The sequence below is a fragment of the Suncus etruscus genome, chromosome 10 (assembly GCF_024139225.1).
Source record: "Suncus etruscus isolate mSunEtr1 chromosome 10, mSunEtr1.pri.cur, whole genome shotgun sequence".
Taxonomy (NCBI): Eukaryota; Metazoa; Chordata; class Mammalia; order Eulipotyphla; family Soricidae; genus Suncus; species Suncus etruscus.
In genome coordinates, this window is record NC_064857.1 from 83270178 (window position 1) to 83290675 (window position 20498).

The window sequence follows — 20498 nt, forward strand, 5'->3', positions numbered from 1 at the left end:
AATCTAGCTTGCCTGAGGCCTAGACTTGGTCTTATGCCAGGAAACTTCAGGGGTCGGGTCTCTTTGTACTTAGGCCAGGGTTATTTCTTTCCATGTCCCTCATATTTTGGTGGGCCTATGCAAACAACAATTGCCACTCTAGCGCCATTTTTACTGTGCTCCTTTGACTCTAATCTTTAAAAAGAACTCACTTAAAATTTGAGGTTAACGTAAGCTAATATGCATGTATATGGAAATGTAAGAAAATACTATGCCTGTAATGTTTAAGGAGTTACGTAAGTTTTATGGCTTTAGATTGCTTTGTGTACTGTTAAGAAATATTATAATGTGTTACAATCTGGGGACTTGAGGGACAAAGTAATTGTACATGGATTCTGTCTTATTTATCTTAATGTTCTTTGGCTGAAATTTCAAAGTTAAGATATCAGCAAGGGGACTTCTGAGAATTATGTTATGGGTGATTGTCCTTCCACTGTAACTTTACCTTGTCCTCTTTCTTTGTACCTTTGTTCTCATAATTAAAAATAAAAAAAAATTAAAAAAAAAAAGAAAAGAAAAGAAAAAAAAAGGTGATTCAATAATTTCTAAAAATATACTTGCTCCTGAACTTTTTTTTTCTTTCCTTTCTTTCTCTTCCATCTCGTTAGTTTTTTCTTTCAGTGTTCTATTTTTGTTTAATCATGTTGCTTTGGGTCTTCCTAAAAAATGTCTTAGGATTAGTGATGTCAACTATGTGATGTATTTTCTCTAAATAAATAAAAATATATACTTGCTCCTGAACTTTTTCTTCTTTTCTTTAAGTTTTTTCTTTCAATGCTCTATTTTTTTTTTAAATCATGTTGCTTTGAGTCTTCCTAAAAAAATGTCTTAGGATCAGTGATGTCAACTATGTGATGCATTTTCTCTAAATAAGTAAAAAATATACTTGCTCCTGAACTTTTTCTTCTTTAGTTTTTTATTTCAATGTTCTATTTTTTTTGAGGGGAGCACACCCATTTGATGGTCAGGGGTTACTCCTGGCTAAGCGCTCAGAAATTGCCCCTGGCTTGGGGGGACCCTATGGGACGCCTGGAGATAGAACCGCAGTCCGTCCTAGGCTAGCGCTTGCAAGGCAGACACCTTACCTCTAGCGCCACCTCGCCGGCCCCTATTTATTTATTTATTTATTTATTTATTTATTTATTTATTTATTTATTTTTTTATTTTTATCATGTTGCTTTGGGTCTTCCTAAAAACAAATGGATTAGGATCAGTGATGTCAACTAGGTGATGCCTTTTCTTTCAATAAATAAAAAAAAAAAAAAACAACTTAGGACAATAATTAAAAACCCAAACCAAAAACCAAATAGAGTAAGTCACAGGAAGTTTGTTGTTCACTCTTCTGTGTTCCAATAAAGCTTGATGATTGAGAGAGGCAAAAAAAAAAAAAGAATAAGAAAACGAACAGCGCGAGTCACAGGGTGTGTGTTGTTCACTCTTCTGTGTTCCAATAAAGCTTGATGATTAAAAAAAAAAAAGCGCGACGGTCGCGCGCTTTGCGCCTGCGCGCTGGCGGCGGCGGAGCCCGGCGGGAAGCGGGGTCCGGAGCGGGCTTCCGGCCCCTGAAGAACGAACGAGTGGGGGGCTTCGTGGGGCACCGGGGACCCCCTCTCCCGGTCTGGGCGGCCTGATGGCGTAGGAGGGGTCGGCTGTGAGCGTGAGTGAGCATCCTGGGGCTGCTGTGTGGGGAGGCGGAAGGAAGGAAGGAAGGTCGGGGTGGGTGGGCTGCGCCTGCCTCCTGCCTGGTCGGAGGTTTGGGGCTCTGGGTTGGGGGTTCCTGGGGGAGGCGAGGCGCCTAGTTTCGGGGTGCACATTCCCTGGGGGGGCGTTGCTCTTCCTCGGGAGGAAGCTTGGCTGCAGGGTCTCGCCCTTTGGGGGAGGCCACACTGACCTCTGGGGGACCCTCGTGCTCCCTTGCTGCATGCAGTGCCCAGGTTGCATGCATCAGGCCTAGGCGACTAGTTGTAGTCCATCAAATGGGACCCCAAGAGAAGGAGGCTGGTTCAGTGGAGTAAACAGAATGCATGAACTGTTAGCATGGTCTTGATCAATGGTTCTGAGAGACATCCATTAATAGCGTACAAATGCTATTTTAAGTTTTAGGATCAGCATGAATGATACTATCCCTATTTTAAAGAAAGGGCTCCCATAAAATAAATAAATAAGTACCCCAATTTGATCACACTCACATTACTATCTGAACGTAGGTGATATCTGTCCTAGAGCTCTTTGCATCTTCCACTAAAGTTTTTCAATCAAAAGAACTGGCTGGAGAGAAACAGCTGCACTGATTTTTTTCCCTGAGAGTGGAAAGTACAATGACTCCCGGAAGAGCCTGGAATTGGCACTCTCACACCCGTTTTTACTGTGATTTCTTTTTAACTCTTATCCTTAAAAAAAAAAAAAAAAAAGAAGAGCATCCATTTGTTCTCTCTTAGTTGACAACCCTCCCTTGCAAAATTATTTTTTATTGAAAAAATTTTTATTTAAGCACCATGATTACAAACATGATTATAGTTGGGTTTCAGTCACAAACAGAATACCCTCCTTCACCAGTGCAACATTCCCACCCCCAATGCCTCCTCTCCTTCCCATCCTCTGCCTGTATTCGACATTCTACTACAAATTATTTTTTTTTTTAAGGAGAGTAAGCTGTTTTTTTTTTCTTCCTTAAAGGATAAGTGTTAAAAAGATAGAGTAGTAAAGGTGTGAAAGTGGCAATTGTCATTGTTTGCATAGGCCCAGCAAAATATGGGGAAAACGGAAAAAAAATCCGTGGCCTGATTATTAGAAGGCCTCACCCCAGAAGTTTATTGGCATAAGACTGACTCTAGGCTCCAGGCATACCATCCCTTGCAAATTTTTTAAAAACTTCTTTTTTTTTTTTTTTGGTTTTTGGGCCACACCCGGCATTGCTCAGGGGTTACTCCTGGCTGTCTGCTCAGAAATAGCTCCTGGCAGGCACGGGGGACCATATGGGACACCGGGATTCGAACCAACCACCTTTGGTCCTGGATTGGCTGTTTGTAAGGCAAACACCGCTGTGCTGTCTCTCCGGGCCCTTAAAAACTTCTTTGTCTTCTACCCCCTGGAAAAGTTTTCTTTCTTTTTTTTTCTTTTTTTAAAGTAACTAGGAATCATGGAGACTGAAAGGTTAACTGGAGTCTTCCTTTGGAATTTGCCCCTCAAGCTGCTTTGAATCCTTTAAGAGACACAATTCATTCTAAACTTCAGTGACAAAAATTATTATACTTCTCACCAAGCCATTTATTCCTGGTCTCAGAACTGAATCAGCTAATATCTACCACATCAGGTCCTAGATGCTCCAATCTAGAAAGACAACTAATTACCTACCAGCTGCTGTCCTTTATTATTTTTATTTGATATTTTTGGGGGGCACACTTAAGGATGCTGTGGCTTACTCCTTGGCTCTGCACTCAAGAATTATTCCTGGGGCCGGGCGGTGGCGCTAAAGGTAAGGTGCCTGCCTTGCCTGTGCTAGCTTTGGACGGACCGCGGTTTGATCCCCCGGTGTCCCATATGGTCCCCCAAGCCAGGAGCAACTTCTGAGCACATAGCCAGGAGTAACCCCTGAGCGTTACCGGGTGTGGCCCAAAAACCAAAAAAAAAAAAAAAAAAAGAATTATTCCTGGAAGCATTCCAGGGATCATATGGGGTCCCGGAGGCTGAACCCCAATAAACTACATGCAAGGGAAGTGCCCTATTAGCTCCTCCTTTGATCAAAAAATTGTTTTAATCTGGGGCCCAGAGAGATAGCACACCACTAACTCGATCCCTGTGCAGGATGATAGGGAGGCTCTGCTTTGCATTCCCACTCTTTTCACTCTGTAGTTTAATCATCTGTTGAGAGTTGAGGCGTTTTGGTTGGAAAGTTTGGGATTTCTGTGATTTTTAGCAGCTCGGGACAAGCAGTTAAAGAAAGTTCTTTGAACAATCACATCAGAGCTTTATATTATAGTGGATTATTTTGTATCTGATTTACTCCATTAAAAGAACTTTCAAGCACAGAATAAAAGCCTACCCTTTAAAAGTTCTACACACTTTGTTAAGGAAAGTGGGGGAATCTTGAAATTTTTTGTTTGTTTGCTTATTCTTGAGCTGGACCTAGTCATGCTCAGGGGTTACTTCTGACTCTGCCTTCTGGCATCACTTATGAGAGAGCTCAGGGGACGTTGTGTGGGATGTTTGAGATGGAACCTGGGTCACTGCATGCAAGGCAAGCTCCATATCCGCTGTGCTCTCTGTTTAGTAATGAATGAATCAATGGAAATACTCTGTCGCTCCAGTTATCATATACTTAGCATTTACTACATGTTGTCAGATACTTTGTTATGTTGCCCTCCTCCCTCTCTTACAAACACACAAATAAGCTAGTTTTTGTTTTGTTTTTGGGATACACCTTGCAGTGCTCAGGAGTCACTCTTCGTGGGGATTGGGAGGCCATGTGGGATGCTGGGGATCAAAGCTGGGTTGGCCACTATCACTGCCCTACCCACTGTACTATTATTGCTCAGGCCTCAATTTTCTGTATTTTTTTGTGGAAGGTGTGTTTGTTGTTGTTTTTGTCTTGGGCCCACATGCTGCTGAGAGCTTATTCCTGGATCTACATTTAGGGATCACTTCTGGAGGGACTCAGGGATTAAACTCAGGTTAGCCACATGAAAAGCAAATATCTTACCTCCTGTACAATTGCTCTGCTCTGGGAAGGTGGTTTTCTGGGATCTCTTTTAGAAGCCGTTGCTCAGAATTTGATGGTAATTGTCTTAAGTTAACCTTGCTTTGGTAAATGGTGAAATTCACATTTTTGTAAAATAATATCTTTATTTAGGGGCCAGAGAGATAGCATGTAGGTAAGGCATGCAGAAGGTCAGTGGTTTGAATCCCGGCATCCCATATGGTCCCCCCAGCCTGCCAGGAGCGATTTCTGAGCATAGAGCCAGGAGTAACCCCTAAGCCCTGCCAGGTGTGATCCAACCCCCCCCCCCCGGAAATTATTTAAGCACCATGATTACAAACATGTTTGTAATTGGGTTTCAGTCATAAAAATGAACACTCCCCTTTACCAGTGCAACATTCCCACCACTAAAACCTATCCTTTCTTTCCTGGGGCCAGAGTGGTAGCGGAAGTGGTAGGGCATCTAACCTAGGATGGAACTCTGAATCCAGGAGTCTCACAGCCTGGAGCGATTTCTGAACACATAGCCAGGAGTAATTCCTGAGGCTTACCGGGTGTGGCCCAAAAACCAAACCAAACCAAACCAAAACAAAAAACCCCTATCCTTTCCTGTTACAGCAAGTCTGATCGTATAAATACGCTGAGATATGGCTATGTTATTGTTTCCAGAATTAACCACTGATGTATAAAATACTGAAAGAAACTTAATAATTAATGATTATATGTGTACATAATATGTATATATTTTTGTTTTGAGATCATAACCTGCTGTACTCAAGACTTACTCCTTTTTTTTTTTTTGGTGGTTTTTGGGTCACACCGGCAGTGCTCAGGGGTTACTCCTGGCTTCATACTCAGAAATTGCTCCTGGCAGGCATGGGGGACCATATGGGACGCCAGGATTCGAACCGATGACCTTCTGCATGAAAGGCAAACGCCTTACTTCCATGCTATCTCTCCGACCCCTCAAGACTTACTCCTGGCTTTGCACTCAGGGACCACTCCTGCAGCTTTCCTGGGACCATATATGGTTCCGGGGATCAAATACAGCTGTTTGCTAGGCAAGACCCACTATACTATCCCACAGGCTCCTCTAGATAGTTTTTTTTTTTTTTTTTTGAAGGGGGCAGGGTGTTTGATCCTAGGCTATGCTCAGTGGGATCATGTGCAATGCCAGCTGCATAATACCTTACTTCTACCATAGCTGACTTTTTTTGTCCTTTTTTTATTTTAATATCTTTATTTAAACATCTTGATTACTAACATGATTGTGGTTGGGTTTAAAGAACACCCCCTTCAACATTCCCATCACCAATGTCCCAAATCTCCCTCCCCTCAACCCCCATACTTTAGACAGGCTTTCTACTTACCTTAGCTGATTTTTGAAGTGAACTTCAAAATGATTGGTAAGGAGATTAGAGGATATGAAACATACTGAGTCAACTCAGTTAGTTCAGAACCAGTTGCTTTGATTAAAACAAAAAATCATTTTTTGTTTTTGTTTTTGTGTCACACCTGGCAGTGCTCAGGGATTACTCCTGGCTCTGCACTCAAAAATCACTTCTAGAGGCCGGAGAGATAGCATGGAGGTAGGGTGTTCCCTTGCATGTAGCTTATTGGGGTTCAACCTTCGGCACTCCATATGGTCCCTGGAGCACTCAGGAATAATTTTTGAGTGCAGTCAGGAATAACCCAGAGCATCCTCAAGTTTAGCCCAAAAATCAAATCAAAATTATAAAGGAAAGCTGGTAATTAGCTGTCTTTCTAGATTGGAGCATAGATGACCTGACATAGACATTAACTGACTCAGTTCTGGGACCAGGAATGGCTCAGTGAGTAGTATAATAATTTTGTAATTGAAGTTTAGGATTAATTTGTGTATCTAAGGATTACAAGCATCTAGATGGACAAGTTACAAAGGAATACTCCAGTTTCATTTCCGGCTTGCTAAATGTGCATTTGAAACCTTAGTTGTGAATTTTCCCTTTTTTTAAAATCCAAAAACCAAAAAAAAAAACAAAAAAGAAAAAAAAAAGAATCTTTGATCTGCTGTACCTCCACCTCCTTTTTTGTTTGTTTGTTTGTTTGCTTGGGCCATATACAGCAGTGCTCTGGAATTACTCTTGGTACCTCAGCAGATCATATGGGATGCTGGGCAGGTGGGGTTGGTCACGTCCAAGGCAAGTGCCCTATCTGGTGTGTCATCTCTCCAGCCTTGGTATTCATCCTTGAGCATTGTGTGAATTGAGTCAGTAAGTCCAGTTCTTGTCACAACTTCCCATTAACAGCATCTTCTGTAGATAACAATGATTAACAGAAATTCAAACAACTAAAATCACTGGTGAGTGACCACAAACAAGTAGAAGGAAGGAAATTTTGGAAGGAAATTGACCCATAAGAAACAGCAGATTAGGGGGATTTCTTGTTTTTATGGCCAGTCAGTATATGCCAAGTGGAGAGATTAAAATAGCAGTAGTGAACTCTGTTTTTATAGCACTAAAAGTTAAAGCTCAAGGCCACCACCCTTGCTTCAACTATTATTGGAAAGTAGATACTGAAAGGAGAAGCATCAAACTTTTTTTTTTTTTTGGGTCACACCTGGCAGTGCTCAGGGGTTACTCCTGGCTCAAAGCACAGAAATTGCTCCTGGTGGGCCTGGAGAGATAGCACAGTGGCGTTTGCCTTGCAAGCAGCCGATCCAGGACCAAAGGTGGTTGGTTCGAATCTCGGTGTCCCATATGGTCCCCCGGGCCCGCCAGGAGCTATTTCTGAGCAGACAGCCAGGAGTGACCCCTGAGCACGGCCGGGTGTGGCCCAAAAACCAAAAAAAAAAAAAAAAAATTGCTCCTGGCAGGCTCACGGGACCATATGGGATGATGGGATGGTGAAATTTGAACCAATGTACTTCTGCACACAAGGCAAATGCCCTACCTCCATGCTATCTCTCTGGTCCCAGCATCAAACTTTTTAATTTTATTTTTTTTGGTTTTTGGGTCACACCCGGCAGTGCTCAGGGGTTACTCCTAGCTCTATGCTCAGAAATCACCCCTGGCAGGCACAGGGGACCATATGGGATGCCAGGATTCGAACCACCATCCTTCTGCATGAAAGGCAAACTCAATACCTCCATGCTATCTCTCTGGCCCTAGAAAAGGTTTTTAAATAATTATATTAGTAAAGGAAATATTCTCAGTACTGAAATTACAAATTAAGCTGATGTGGGCTGGAGAGCAATAGTACAGTGGGTAGGGAGGGTGCTTGCCAATCTAGGTTCTATCCCTAGCACCCTATATGGGACCCAACGCAGGTTCTATCCCTGGCACCCTATGCTTGGCAGAAATAATCCTGGAGTGCAGAGCCAGGAGTAACTGAACCCTGTGCACAGCTTGATGTGACCTTAAAACAAAAGAGAACCCCCCAAGCCAGGGGCAATTTCTGAGTAACCCCTGAGCATCAAATGGGTGTGGCCCGGAAAAAAAACAAAAACAAAACAAAACAAGAGAGAAGAGAGACAGAGAAAGGAGAGAGACAGACAGAGAGACAGAGAGAGAGAGAAAGGAGAAAGACTGAGGGAAAGACAGAAAGAGAAAGGAGAGACAGAGAAAGAGAAAGGGGAGAGACAGAGAAAGGAGAGAGAGAGACAGAGAGAGATTGTTTGAGTGGTTAGCTGCTATTCTTCCTAGCACTCCCTCACTTCCTTATTGGCTGGTCTGAACACCGAGCTTCCTTGTCCAATGTGATTGTCAGATGATTTTCATTGTTGTTGAGTCAGCAGAATGCTCAGTTCCTTTTCCTAAGTCTTGCCTTAAAAATTTGGGCTTCTGGGCCTGGAGAGATAGCACAGCAGCGTTTGCCTTGCAAGCAGCCGATCCAGGACCAAAGGTGGTTCGAATCCCGGTGTCCCATATGGTCCCCCGTGCCTGCCAGGAGCTATTTCTGAGCAGACAGCCAGGAGTGACCCCTGAGCACCGCCGGGTGTGGCCCAAAAACCAAAAAAAAAAAAAAAAAAAAAAAAAAAAATTTGGGCTTCTTAGGTTCTCTGTGTTTAACGATGCAAAGACAAAATTTGCAGGGTTTATAAAAATGTCTCTCATGCTTGTAATTTATTTATTTGGGTCCACACCTGGCAGTTCTCAGGGCCCAATACCTATCTCTGTGCTCAAGGGTCACCCTTATCCATACTTCAGTGATGGTTGGATGCCAGGGATCCAACCCAGACTTCCTGCATACAAAGCATGCGTGGCAGTCTGTTGATTTGTTTTTCTGATCTCCAAACTGTGGGTTTGCCAGTCGTTAAAAATTACATGCTTAGGGCCCGGAGAGATAGCACAGCGGCGTTTGCCTTGCAAGCAGCCGATCCAGGACCAAAGGTGGTTGGTTCGAATCCCGGTGTCCCATATGGTCCCCCTGTGCCTGCCAGGAGCTGTTTCTGAGCAGACAGCCAGGAGTGACCCTGAGCACCGCCGGGTGTGGCCCAAAAACCAAAAAAAAAAAAAAAAAAAAAAATTACATGCTTATTTTCATTACATTTTATTTGTCAGTTTGTTATAGGGGGGAAAAGTGGAATTCACTTTTTTTGTTTTGTTTTGTTTGTGGGTTACACCCAGCTGCTCTTGGGTTACTACTGGCTCTATGCTCAGAAATTGCTCCTGGCAGGCTCTGGGGACCATATGGGATGCCAGGATTTGAACCACCATCCTTCTGCATGCAAGGCAAATGCCCTATCTCCATGCTATTTCTCCAGCCCCGGAATTCACTTTTTTATGGTTAATGACATGACTATTTTGCAAAAGTGTGTAAGGGTTGGGAAGTAATATTATGGTTTTTTTTATAGTGCTTTAAAAAAATTAAGCGAGGGGCCAGAGAGGTGGCACTAGAGGTAAGGTGTCTGCCTTGCAAGCGCTAGTCAAGGAAGGACCGCAGTTCGATTCCCCGGCATCCCATATGGTCCCCCCAAGCCAGGGGCAATTTCTGAAAGCTTAGCCAGGAATAACCCCTGAGCATCAAACGGGTGTGGCCCAAAAAAACAAAACAAAAAAAAATTAAGCGACCTTTGTTTTTTTTTGTTTGTTTGTTTTTTTTGTTGACTCTCAGGGGTTACTCCTGGCTATGTGCTCAGAAATCGCTCCTGGCTGGGGGATCAAACTGGTCTGTCCTAGACTAGCACTTGCAAGGCAGACACCTTACTTACCTCTAGCGCCACTGCTCCGGCCCCTAAGCAACCTTTGTGATGTGTGCCAGTCTCTGTGGTGTGAGATGGTACCTCATTGTTGTTTTGATTTGCATCTCCCTGATAATTAGTGATGTGGAACATTTTTTTAATGTGCCTTTTGGCCATTGGTATTTCTTTTTTTTTTTTTTTTTTTTTTTGGTTTTTGGGCCACACCCGGTAACGCTCAGGGGTTACTCCTGGCTATGTGCTCAGAAGTTGCTCCTGGCTTGGGGGACCATATGGGACACCGGGGGATCGAACCGCGGTCCGTCCAAGGCAGCGCTGGCAAGGCAGGCACCTTACCTTTAGCGCCACCGCCCGGCCCCGGTATTTCTTTTTTGAGAAATTGCCTGTTCATTTATTCTCCCCATTTTTTGATGGGGTTAGATGTTTTTTTCTTATTAAGTTCAGTCAGTAACTTGTGTATCTTAGATATTAGCCCCTTGTCTGATGAGTTTCTTGCATTCTGTGATGGCTTTTATATCCTAGGCACTATTTCCTTTGAGGTACAGAAGCTTCTCAGCTTAATATGATGCCTTCTGTTTATCTCTGTTGCCACTTGTATGGAGAGTGCTGTTTCTGCCTTGAAGATGCCTCAATGTCATGGAGTGTTTTACCTGTGTGTTGTTCAATATACCTATGATTTTAGATCTAATATCAGGTCTTTAATTTATTTGCATTTGACCTTTGTGCATGGTGTTAGATGGAGGTTTGAGTTCACTTTTTTTGCAAGCAGCTGACAAGAACAATAAGTGCTGGTGGGATGTGGGAAGAAAAGACCTCTCATTCACTTCTGGTGGGAATGCTGCCTAGTCCAGCCCTTATGGAAAACAATATGGAGATTTCTCCTAAAAACTGGAAATTGAGCTCCCATATGAGCCAGCTATACCACTCCTAGTGATATACGTACCCCAGGAACATAAAAACAAAATACAAAAATCCATTCTTCACACCTATATTTGTTGCAGCACTAACTGCGATAGCCAAATTTACAATAGCCAGATTCTGGAAACGCCAAGATGCCCTTTAACAGATGAATGGCTAAAGAAACTGTGGTACACGTACACAATGGAATATTATGCAGCCGCCAGGAGAGATGAAGTCATGAAATTTTTCTATACATGGATGAACTTGGAAACTATTATGCTGAGTGAAATAAGTCATAGGGAGAAATAGACACAGAATAGTCTCACTTATCTATGGACTTTAAGAAAAATTAAAGGGATCCGGAGAGATAGCACAGTGGCATTTGCCTTGCAAGCAGCCGATCCAGGACCAAAGGTGGTTGGTTCGAATCCCGGTGTCCCATATGGTCCCCCGTGCCTGCCAGAAGCTATTTCTTTTTTTCTTTTCTTTTCTTTTCTTTTTGTTTTTTTTTTTTTTTGGTTTTGGTTTTTGGGCCACACCCGTTTGACGCTCAGGGGTTACTCCTGGCTATGTGCTCAGAAATCGCCCCTGGCTTGGGCGGACCATATGGGACGCTGGGGGATCGAACCGCGGTCCTGATCCTTGGCTAGCGTTTGCAAGGCAGACACCTTACTTCCAGCGCCACCTACCCGGCCCCTTCTTTTCTTTTCTTTTCTTTTCTTTTCTTTTCTTTTCTTTTCTTTTCTTTTCTTTTCTTTTCTTTTCTTTTCTTTTCTTTTCTTTTCTTTTCTTTTGGTTTTTGGGCCACACTCAGCGTTGCTCAGGGGTTACTCCTGGCTGTCTGCTCAGAAATAGCTCCTGGCAGGCACGGGGGACCATATGGGACACCGGGATTCGAACCAACCACCTTTGGTCCTGGATTGGCTGCTTGCAAGGCAAATGCCTCTGTGCTATCTCTCCGGGCCCCTGCTATCCCTCCGGGCCCACCAGGAGCTATTTCTGAGCAGACAGCCAGGAGTAACCCCTGAGTACCACCGGCTGTGGCCCAAAAACCAAAAACCAAAAAAAAAGAAAAAGAAAAAAAGAAAAGAAAAATTAAAGACACTATTATAATAATGCCCAGAGATGAGGGCCGGAAGGACCCGCTCACGATATGAAGCTCAGCTCAAGGAGGGGTGAGTGCAGTTAGAACACTAACAAGTACCATGACAGGGCCCGGAGAGATAGCACAGCGGTGTTTGCCTTGCAACAGCAGATCCAGGACCAAAGGTGGTTGGTTCCGGTGTCCCATATGGTCCCTCATGCCTGCCAGGAGCTATTTCTGAGCAGACAGCCAGAGTAACCCCTGAGCACCGCCGGGTGTGGCCCAAAAAGCCAAGAAAACAAACAAACAAACAAAAAAAAACAAGTACCATGACAATGTTAATGAGTGAGAGAAACAGAATGTTTGTGTTGAATACAGGCAGGAGATGGGGTGAATTGGTGATGGGAATGTGGCACTGGTGACTAAAACCCAACTACAGTCATGTTTGTAGTCACGGTGTTTAAGTAAACATAAAAAAATTTCTAATCAACCTTTATCTAATAACCACTTATCATTGCTAAAAGAATATTGGAATAAGGCTTGCAAAGTGATATAATAAAATTTTCACCTCCATAAAAAATTAAACAAGTTAGTAGGGGGACAGAAAGTAATGGGGAATAGGGTGGGAGAGGATTCTAGTACTGTATTTTCCGGCACATAAGACGACTGGGCGTATAAGACGATCCCCTAATTTTGCAGTTAAGGTTTGCAGTATAGATTTAGGCCTATATTCGCTGTATCAGACAGAACGTTCCTATGCTGCAACTGTATGTACCACAGTGAGCCAATCACAACAAGCAAAGGTTCAAAGGTTCTACTGTAATAGACTTCCTCTCTGACTTTGGCCAATCTGAGCAGGCTTTTTACAGTGTAGATTCGGGTCCAGAACATTGTCTAATTGGCATGCATCAAAAGCCTGCTTGGATTGGCTGAGTTAGAGAGGCGGTCCGAGCATCCTGGCAGTGATTGGTGCAGGATCGGGTTGGAAAATTCGTTTTGTGGCAATATTCAGACAATTTTCGTTTAGCGGCATATTGAAACATTTTTTGGGATATATTTGGCGTATAAGACGACCCCCGATTTTCGGTTGACTTTTTTTGTTTCAAAAGTCGTCTTATATGCCGGAAAATACGGTACTTTGTTCTTTAGAAGGTCAATATTTCAGGTCCCTAATTGAAATGAGACAATGGGCCAAACTCCCCCCCCCCAAAAAAAAAAATTTTTTTTTTTTTTATTTTTTGGGTCACATCCAGCTGTGCTTAGGAGTTACTCCTGGCTCTGTGCTCAGAAATCGCTTCTGGCAGGCTCAGGGGACCAAATGGGATGCCAGACATTAAGCTGGGGTCTGTCCTGTATTGGTCCTGTGCAAGGCAAACACCCTATCCCTCCGGTTCCCATTATCTTTTTTTTTTTGTTTGTTTGTTTTTTTTTTGTTTTTGTTTTTGGGTCACACCCAGCAGCGCTCAGGGGTTACTCCTGGCTCTATGCTCAGAAATAGCCCCTGGCAGACTCGGGACTATATGGGATGCCGGGATTTGAACCACCATCCTTCTGCATGAAAGGCTAACACCTTACCTTCATGCTATCTCTGGCCCCGGCCCCCATTATCTTAAGTATAAAAATACAGGCAGAAAGAACAGGATGTACTGAAGCCTTAAGGTGGGAGAACCCTTGTGAGATTAAAAAGGAACAGCTGGGCCTGGAGAGATAGCACAGCAGCGTTTGCCTTGCAAGCAGCCAATCCAGGACCAAAGGTGGTTGGTTTGAATCCCGGTGTCCCATATGGTCCCCCATGCCTGCCAGGAGCTATTTCTGAGCAGACAGCCAGGAGTAACCCCTGAGCACCACCGATGTGACCCAAAAACCAAAAAAAAAAAAAAAAAAGGAACAGCTATGGAGTCAGAGTAATAGTACTATGAGTAGGGTACTTTCTTTGAACACTGCCATTTTGGATTTAATCACCAACCCCTGTCAGGCATTATTCCTGGCTCTATTTCCAGGATTAAGACCTGGATGCAAACTGCCACCAGGTATGGTCCAGAAACAAACAAACAAATAAGGGAAGAAGGAACAGCTCAGAGGACAGTGAGAGCATATTAGGGAAGACAGGGACTGTAAGCATGGCAAAGGACTTCAGATTTTAGGAATCTGAGTGCAGGTGGTCTAATTTAAAATGTACAAGTATGGGGTCGGAGAGATAACACAGTGGTAGGGCATTTGCCTTGCACGCAGCCGACCCAGGATGGAAGGTGGTTCGAATCCCGGCATCCCATATGGCCCCCATGCCTGCCAGGATCAGTTTCTGAGCACAGAGCCAGGAGTAACTCTGAGTGTTGCTGGGTGTGGCCCAAAAACAAACAAACAAACAAACAAAAAATATACAAATATCTTGTCTGAAGAATCCTGGGCTACTGTTTTGAGAATAGAAGTATCAAAAGATAGGAGTAGAAGTCAAGTAAGGAGTCAAGTCAGCTGGTGGGTACCTTCTGAGGTGACTGTTGCAGAGTCCTGAGGTGTCAAGTTGGGTCTGCCAGAATTTGCTGATGAGGGTGAATATGAGGCTCGAAGAGGTATCACGAATGACTCTCAATAGTTTTTGCCCTAGAGCCTAGGCAGTTGGAAAATGGGGAGACTGGGCGAACAGGAAAAAGTAGGTAAATGCAAGATTTAGATTTTATGGTTATATTAAGAAGATTATATGAGAATTCAGCTTGGAAAAAGGTTATTAAATGTCAATTTCTTTTTCTAGGTGCGACGATTGCTTCAGATCTGATCACTATGGTACGAGAAAGAAAATGCATATTGTGCAACACTGTCTACAGCTCAAAAAAGGTAATGATATAAGAAGGATGGAATCTAGTATTAGATTAATACCCAAAGACAGTGGAAATGATGGGAAGTGCAGATAGGACAGAGAAAAGACCACTCTGACAATAGTTGGAAATAATCACTCTGGACAAGGACTGGATGCTGAAAAGAAGTAAACTGATATGCTTGATACTCCAACAGTTAACACTATTGCAAGCAACAGTGCCTAAAAGGAAGAAAGAGGAAAAAAATAGGAAAAGAGAGAAGAAACATGTCTGCATAGAGTAATTAGGGAAATTAGGGAAATTGGTTGTAGAAAATGAACACTGGTGAAGGGTTGGGTGTTTCAAGTTTTTAACTGTATGATGGTGGTTTAATAATAAAAAAAAATTTAGGGGCTGGAGAGATAGCATGGAGGTAGGGTGTTTGCCTTGCATGCAGAAGGACAATGGTTCGAGTCCCAGCATCTCTATGGTCCTCTGAGCCTGCCAGGAGCCATTTCTGAGCGTAGAGCCAGGAATAACCCCTGAGCAGCCAAGTGTGACCCAAAAAAGCCAAAGAAAAAAATTTTTTTAAAAAAAGGATGGAACCTGAAGCTTTCTGATTTCTTTTGAACATCATATGCTCTTTTTTCGTTTTGTTTTTGATTTTGGGTCATATTTGGCAGTGCTCAGGGGTTAGTTCTGGTTCTGCACTAAGAAATCACTCCTGGCAGGCTCGGGAAACCATATAGAATGCTGGGATCAATTCCAGAGCAGCTGCATACAAGGCAAATGCCCTACAAACCCTGCTATCGCTCCGGCCCCATTATATGCATTTTTGAGGATGGGTAAATTTATAGATTTATAGTATTTTTCTTTTTGGGGGGCTGGGGTGTTTGGACCACCAGACAGTTCTTAGGGGGGCTACTCCTAGTACTGTGCTCAGTGCCATGAGGTCTTGGAAATGGCATGCATGCAAGCGCCTTGACCCCTTCTTTCCAGTCTGAGATAGGTAACAGTTTTAAACAATATATTCTGTACTTTCTTAAACTTTAGTCTCATTCCAAGTGATTTTATAAATTGTTGTTTCATAAGGCTATTAACTATCTTATTAAACCTCTACTCAGTATTTGAAGATATTCAAGGAAGATAATAGAGATTTATGGGATAGAGACGTGGTATAATGGGCAGGGCACTTGCCTTATATACCGCTGACCCTGGTTTGATCTCCAGAACCCCATATGATCCCTGGAGCTTCACTAGGCATGATCCCCAAACCAAAAAAGAAAAAAGGAAAGAAACTTAATTTGTAGCTAATTATAGAGGAAATGCCTTACAGTTCAGGCTGTTTGTGATTATTCTAGTTTTTTTTTATATAAAATATTTATTTAAGCACTATGATTACAAGCATGATTGTAGTTGGGTTTCGGTCATAGATTATTCTAGTGTCTAATTAGGAATGCATTTATTAAAATGAACTTTAATTTCATTTTTTCCTGCGCTTAAGTTTTAGGAATTATCCTAGGTGTCCAGAAGGGGGAGATGTTGCCCAACAGAACTAGATCTTGAAAGAAAAAAAAAAACTAAACCTATATGTAGTATCTTGGGAAACTTGTAATTTGTTTCATCTTTGTTGTTGTTTTGGGCCACACCTAGTGATGCTCAGGGGTTATTCCTGGCACTACGCTCTGGGATTGCTTCTAGCAATGCTTTGGGGACCATATGAGGTGCCAAGGAGTAAAGCCAGGTCAGCAATTTGCAATGGCAAGTACCCTACCTGCTCCGTAGCTCCCTGTTTAACTTTTGCTTGCTCTTGTCATTATCTTTTTTTTCTTTCTTTCTTTTTTTAAAGCCAGTTAAATTGAGCAGTGGGGGAATTATATAACAACTTTTGTAAACCACTGGGATCGGACCAGCCTATCTTTTCTTTTTTTTGGGAGGGGAAGGTCACACCCAGCAGCGCTCAGGGGCTTCTCATGGCTCTGTAGTCAGAAATTGCTCCTGGCAGGCACGGGGGACCATAAGAGATGCCAGGATGCCAACCACCATCAGTCCTGGATCGGCTGCATGCAAGATAAATACCCTGCCGCTGTGCTATCTCTCCTCCCCTATCCTTTATTTTCAAAGTAGCACTTTTAGCTTTACTACTTGGGTTTTGTTTTTTTTCTTCCTTTATAATTCCACAAATTCCTATATTTTTGGTGGGGGGGTCACACCCAGCAGTGCTCAAGGGTTACTCCTGGCTCTATGCTCAGAAATTGCTCCTGGCAGGCTTGGGGGATCATATGGGATGCTGGGATTCGAACCACCGTCCTTCTGCATGCTAGGCAAACACCTTACCTCCATGCTATCTTGCTGGCCCTGACTTTCCCAAGTTCTTGATTGTCACTGGAAAGTCAAAGAGCTGTGAAAATCACCCGGAGCTAGGTTATTAGTCAGGGAAGTCTAAGTAGACTTTGTAAGAGGTCTGGGAGTAGGGGTTTTAGTATAAATGTAGAATGAAATAAAATAGAATAAATGAAATTATCTGGTGAAAAGATGTTTTAGGTGAGAGAATATGCAAAAATGTGTGGCTTTAATTGAGTTTAAAAGTTCTAGGGTTCTGGGGCCGGAGAGATAGCATAGAGGTAGGATGTTTGCCTTGCGTGCAGAAGGACGGTGGTTTGAATCCTGACGTCCCATATTGTTCCCCGAGCCTGCCAGGAGCGGTTTCTAGCTTGGAGCCAGGAGTAGTCCCTGGGCGCTGCTGGATATAACCCAAATATCAAAAAAAATAAAAGGTTCTAGAGTTCTGTAAGCAGGCTCTTCTGGGTAAAGGTGTTTCATCTGGAAATTGCAGGACTGCAATTTAATATTTTTGTTTTTGTTTTTGTTTTTTTTTTTGGTTTTTGGGCCACACCCGGCGGTGCTCAGGGGTTACTCCTGGCTGTCTGCTCAGAAATAGCTCCTGGCAGGCACGGGGGACCATATGGGACACCGGGATTCGAACCAACCACCTTTGGTCCTGGATCGGCTGCTTGCAAGGCAAACACCGCTGTGCTATCTCTCCGGGCCCTGCAATTTAATTTGTAATTTAAGTGAAGAAAGTGGGTCAACAGTGTGGACTATCATGCTATGGGGTTTAGTTACGATTCATCCAGTGGGGTGGAGTGAAGCATATTTTTCCTTTCGAGATTTCTCTTAGTGATGGAAAAAATTGGGTGAGATCTCAGAATAGTGTAATAACATCTGTCTTATGAAGAAGTAAAAGAAACTACTCTTTTGGTTTTGAAACTTATCTAGACTAGGGTTTAATAAAAAATGTTCAATAAATTGTGGCAGAGTAGTGGCACAAGCTGTATAGGGTGTCTGCCTTGTTTTTACTAACCTAGGACAGACTGTGGTTTGATTCCCTGGCATCCCATATGATCCCCCAAGCCAGGAGTGATTTCTGAGCGTCACCGGGTATGGCCCAAAAAGCAAAAAATAAATAAGTTCAATAAATAGAAATTCTTCATGGGGACCGGAGAGCGTAGCGGTAGGGCATTTGCCTTGTATGCTGAAGGATGGTGGTTCGAATCCTTGCATCCCATAGGTCTCCCGAGCCTGCCGGGGGCGATTTCTGAGCATAGAGCCAGGAGTAACCCCTGAGCGCTGCCGGGTGTAAACCAAAAACCACACAAAAGAAGAAATTCTTCGTGGCTGTTTCAGATTGCAGAGGTGGGAACTGAGCAGGTCTAACATGGGTAGGTAAAGTAAGCAGTCAGAAAAGGGTCAACTGTTCACAGAGGAGTAGCCTAGCATAATATGGCTTATAATTTTGATAATCTTTTTTGGGGCCATTTCTTTTCTGATTTCAAACATGGTCACTTTTGTCTTGTGTGCGTGCACATGTAGGTGTTTATGTGTATGCATGCGCACATATGTGTGTTGTACTGTGAATTGAATCCAGGCCTCAAATATTCAAAGCAAATGCTCTTATACTGAGCTACACCCCCCAACTCCCTATTTATTTTTTTAATTTTTATGTGTGGGGGTTACACCTGACAATGCTCAGAGGTTACTCATGGTGTTGCTCAGGGCACCATATTGGTTTCAGAATTGAACTCAGAGTGTAAGGCAAGTACTGTACCATCTTCCTGGGATTGCTCCCCTCCTCCCCTGATTTTATTTATTTATTTATTTATTTTTGGTTTTTGGGTCACACCCGGCATCGCTCAGGGATTACTCCTGGCTCTATGCTCAGAAATTGCTCCTGGCAGGCTTGGGGAACCATATGGGACGCCGGGATTCAAACCGATGACCTTCTGCATGAAAGGCAAAAGCCTTACCCTCCATGCTATCTCTCCGGCCCCTGATTTTATTTCTTTTCCATTAATTGGATTGGAGAAAGGGAAGAGCCTACTTAGTTTTTGTTTTAATTTTTGCTTTTGGGCTATGTTTGGTAGCACCCAGGGATTATTCCTGGCAGTGCACTCAGAGATCACTCCTGGCTGTACTCCTCAGTGAACCTGGTTTTATTGAATGTAAGGCAAATATTTGGCCTACCCACTGTACTTCTAAGGTTCAACTGCAGAACAAGATAAGTGCTTTTTTTGCTTTTCTTTTTTTGTTTTGCTTGCAAAGCAAGCACCTTACACTGCTAACTTTCCAGTCCAACAAGATAGTTTGTTGTTGAAACAAAATTTTCTTTAAGTTTGCTGGGGGAGAGACAAATAAATGTTAGTACAAAGGAGACCAGAGAGATAGCATTGAGATAGGGCATTTGCCTTGCATGCAGAAGGACAGTGGTTTGAATCCCGGCATCCCATATGGTCCCCCAAACCTGCCAGGAGCGATTTCTGAGCGTAGAGCCAGGAGTAATCCTTGAGCGTGGCTGGGTGTGATCCCCTCCCACCCCCCAAAATGTTAGTACAAAGCAAAAAAACTACCATAGAGAAGTTGTTATATTTGTAACTTCTGTCTAGAATTGATGTTTCAAAAATATTTATGCCTTTAGGCCAAATTTTAGACAAGACTTGAATAAGTGTTCTAGTTTACTCCAGAGGAACTCAGTGTTGCAGTGTTGCCCACTTCATTCAACTTAGCTTTTTTCATTCATTCATTCATTCATTCATCTATTTATTTATTTATTTGGTTTTTGGGCCACACCCAGCAACGCTCAGGGGTTACTCCTGGCTCTGTGCTCAGAAAGAAATCACTCCTGCCAGGCTCAGGCACCATATGGGATGCAAAGCAAACGCCCTCCCACTATGCTATATCTCCGGCTCCTCAACTTAGCTTTCTGTGGTTGCAGTTGTCTAACCACATTTATGCAATATTTATTATGATGTATTTTTATTCTTGTTAATCTTTTTTGTGTTTAGTGTAAATTTATCACTATGTATAAGAACAAAATTAATGTCTCAAGAGCTCAATTCTCTGAAGTTTTGGGTGTCCACAGTGGGTTTCCTGCTATTAGAGAAACCTGTTCTTTTGATAAAAGTAGCTGAGTTGTGTCATTTTAGAGTTTTCAAATAAATGAACTTTGGGGAGTTTCTTATATTGAGGTAAAACTTGACTTACAAATTTTGTTTATAGGGCCCAGAAAGATAGCATGGAGGTAAGCATGCTGAAGGATGGTGGTTCGAATCCCGGCATCCCATATGGTCCCCCATGCCTGCCGGGAGTGATTTCTGAGCAGAAAGCCAGGAGTAACCCCTGCCGGGTGTCACCCAAAAAACTGTTGTGTATGTAAATATTTTATGGGATTATTATATTATTGACCCTACCCTGATCGGTGATTGTGCCCTACCGTAGGGTGTGACCTGGCATTCTGCCCCCACCCTAGGG

The 20498-nt window shown here is 43.0% G+C and overlaps 1 protein-coding gene across 1 annotated transcript in view; it reads left to right on the forward strand.

Moving 5' to 3' along the window:
* Nucleotides 1–1539: 1539 nt before the first annotated feature.
* Nucleotides 1540–20498, forward strand: part of ZNF106 (zinc finger protein 106) — a 63267-nt gene continuing 44308 nt past the window's right edge. Inside the window, exons 1-2 of the mRNA XM_049781505.1 lie at nt 1540–1696; nt 14648–14730. Of these exons, the coding sequence (XP_049637462.1) occupies nt 14677–14730 (54 nt within the window). The 5' untranslated portion in view covers nt 1540–1696; nt 14648–14676. The remainder of the gene's footprint in view (nt 1697–14647; nt 14731–20498) is intronic.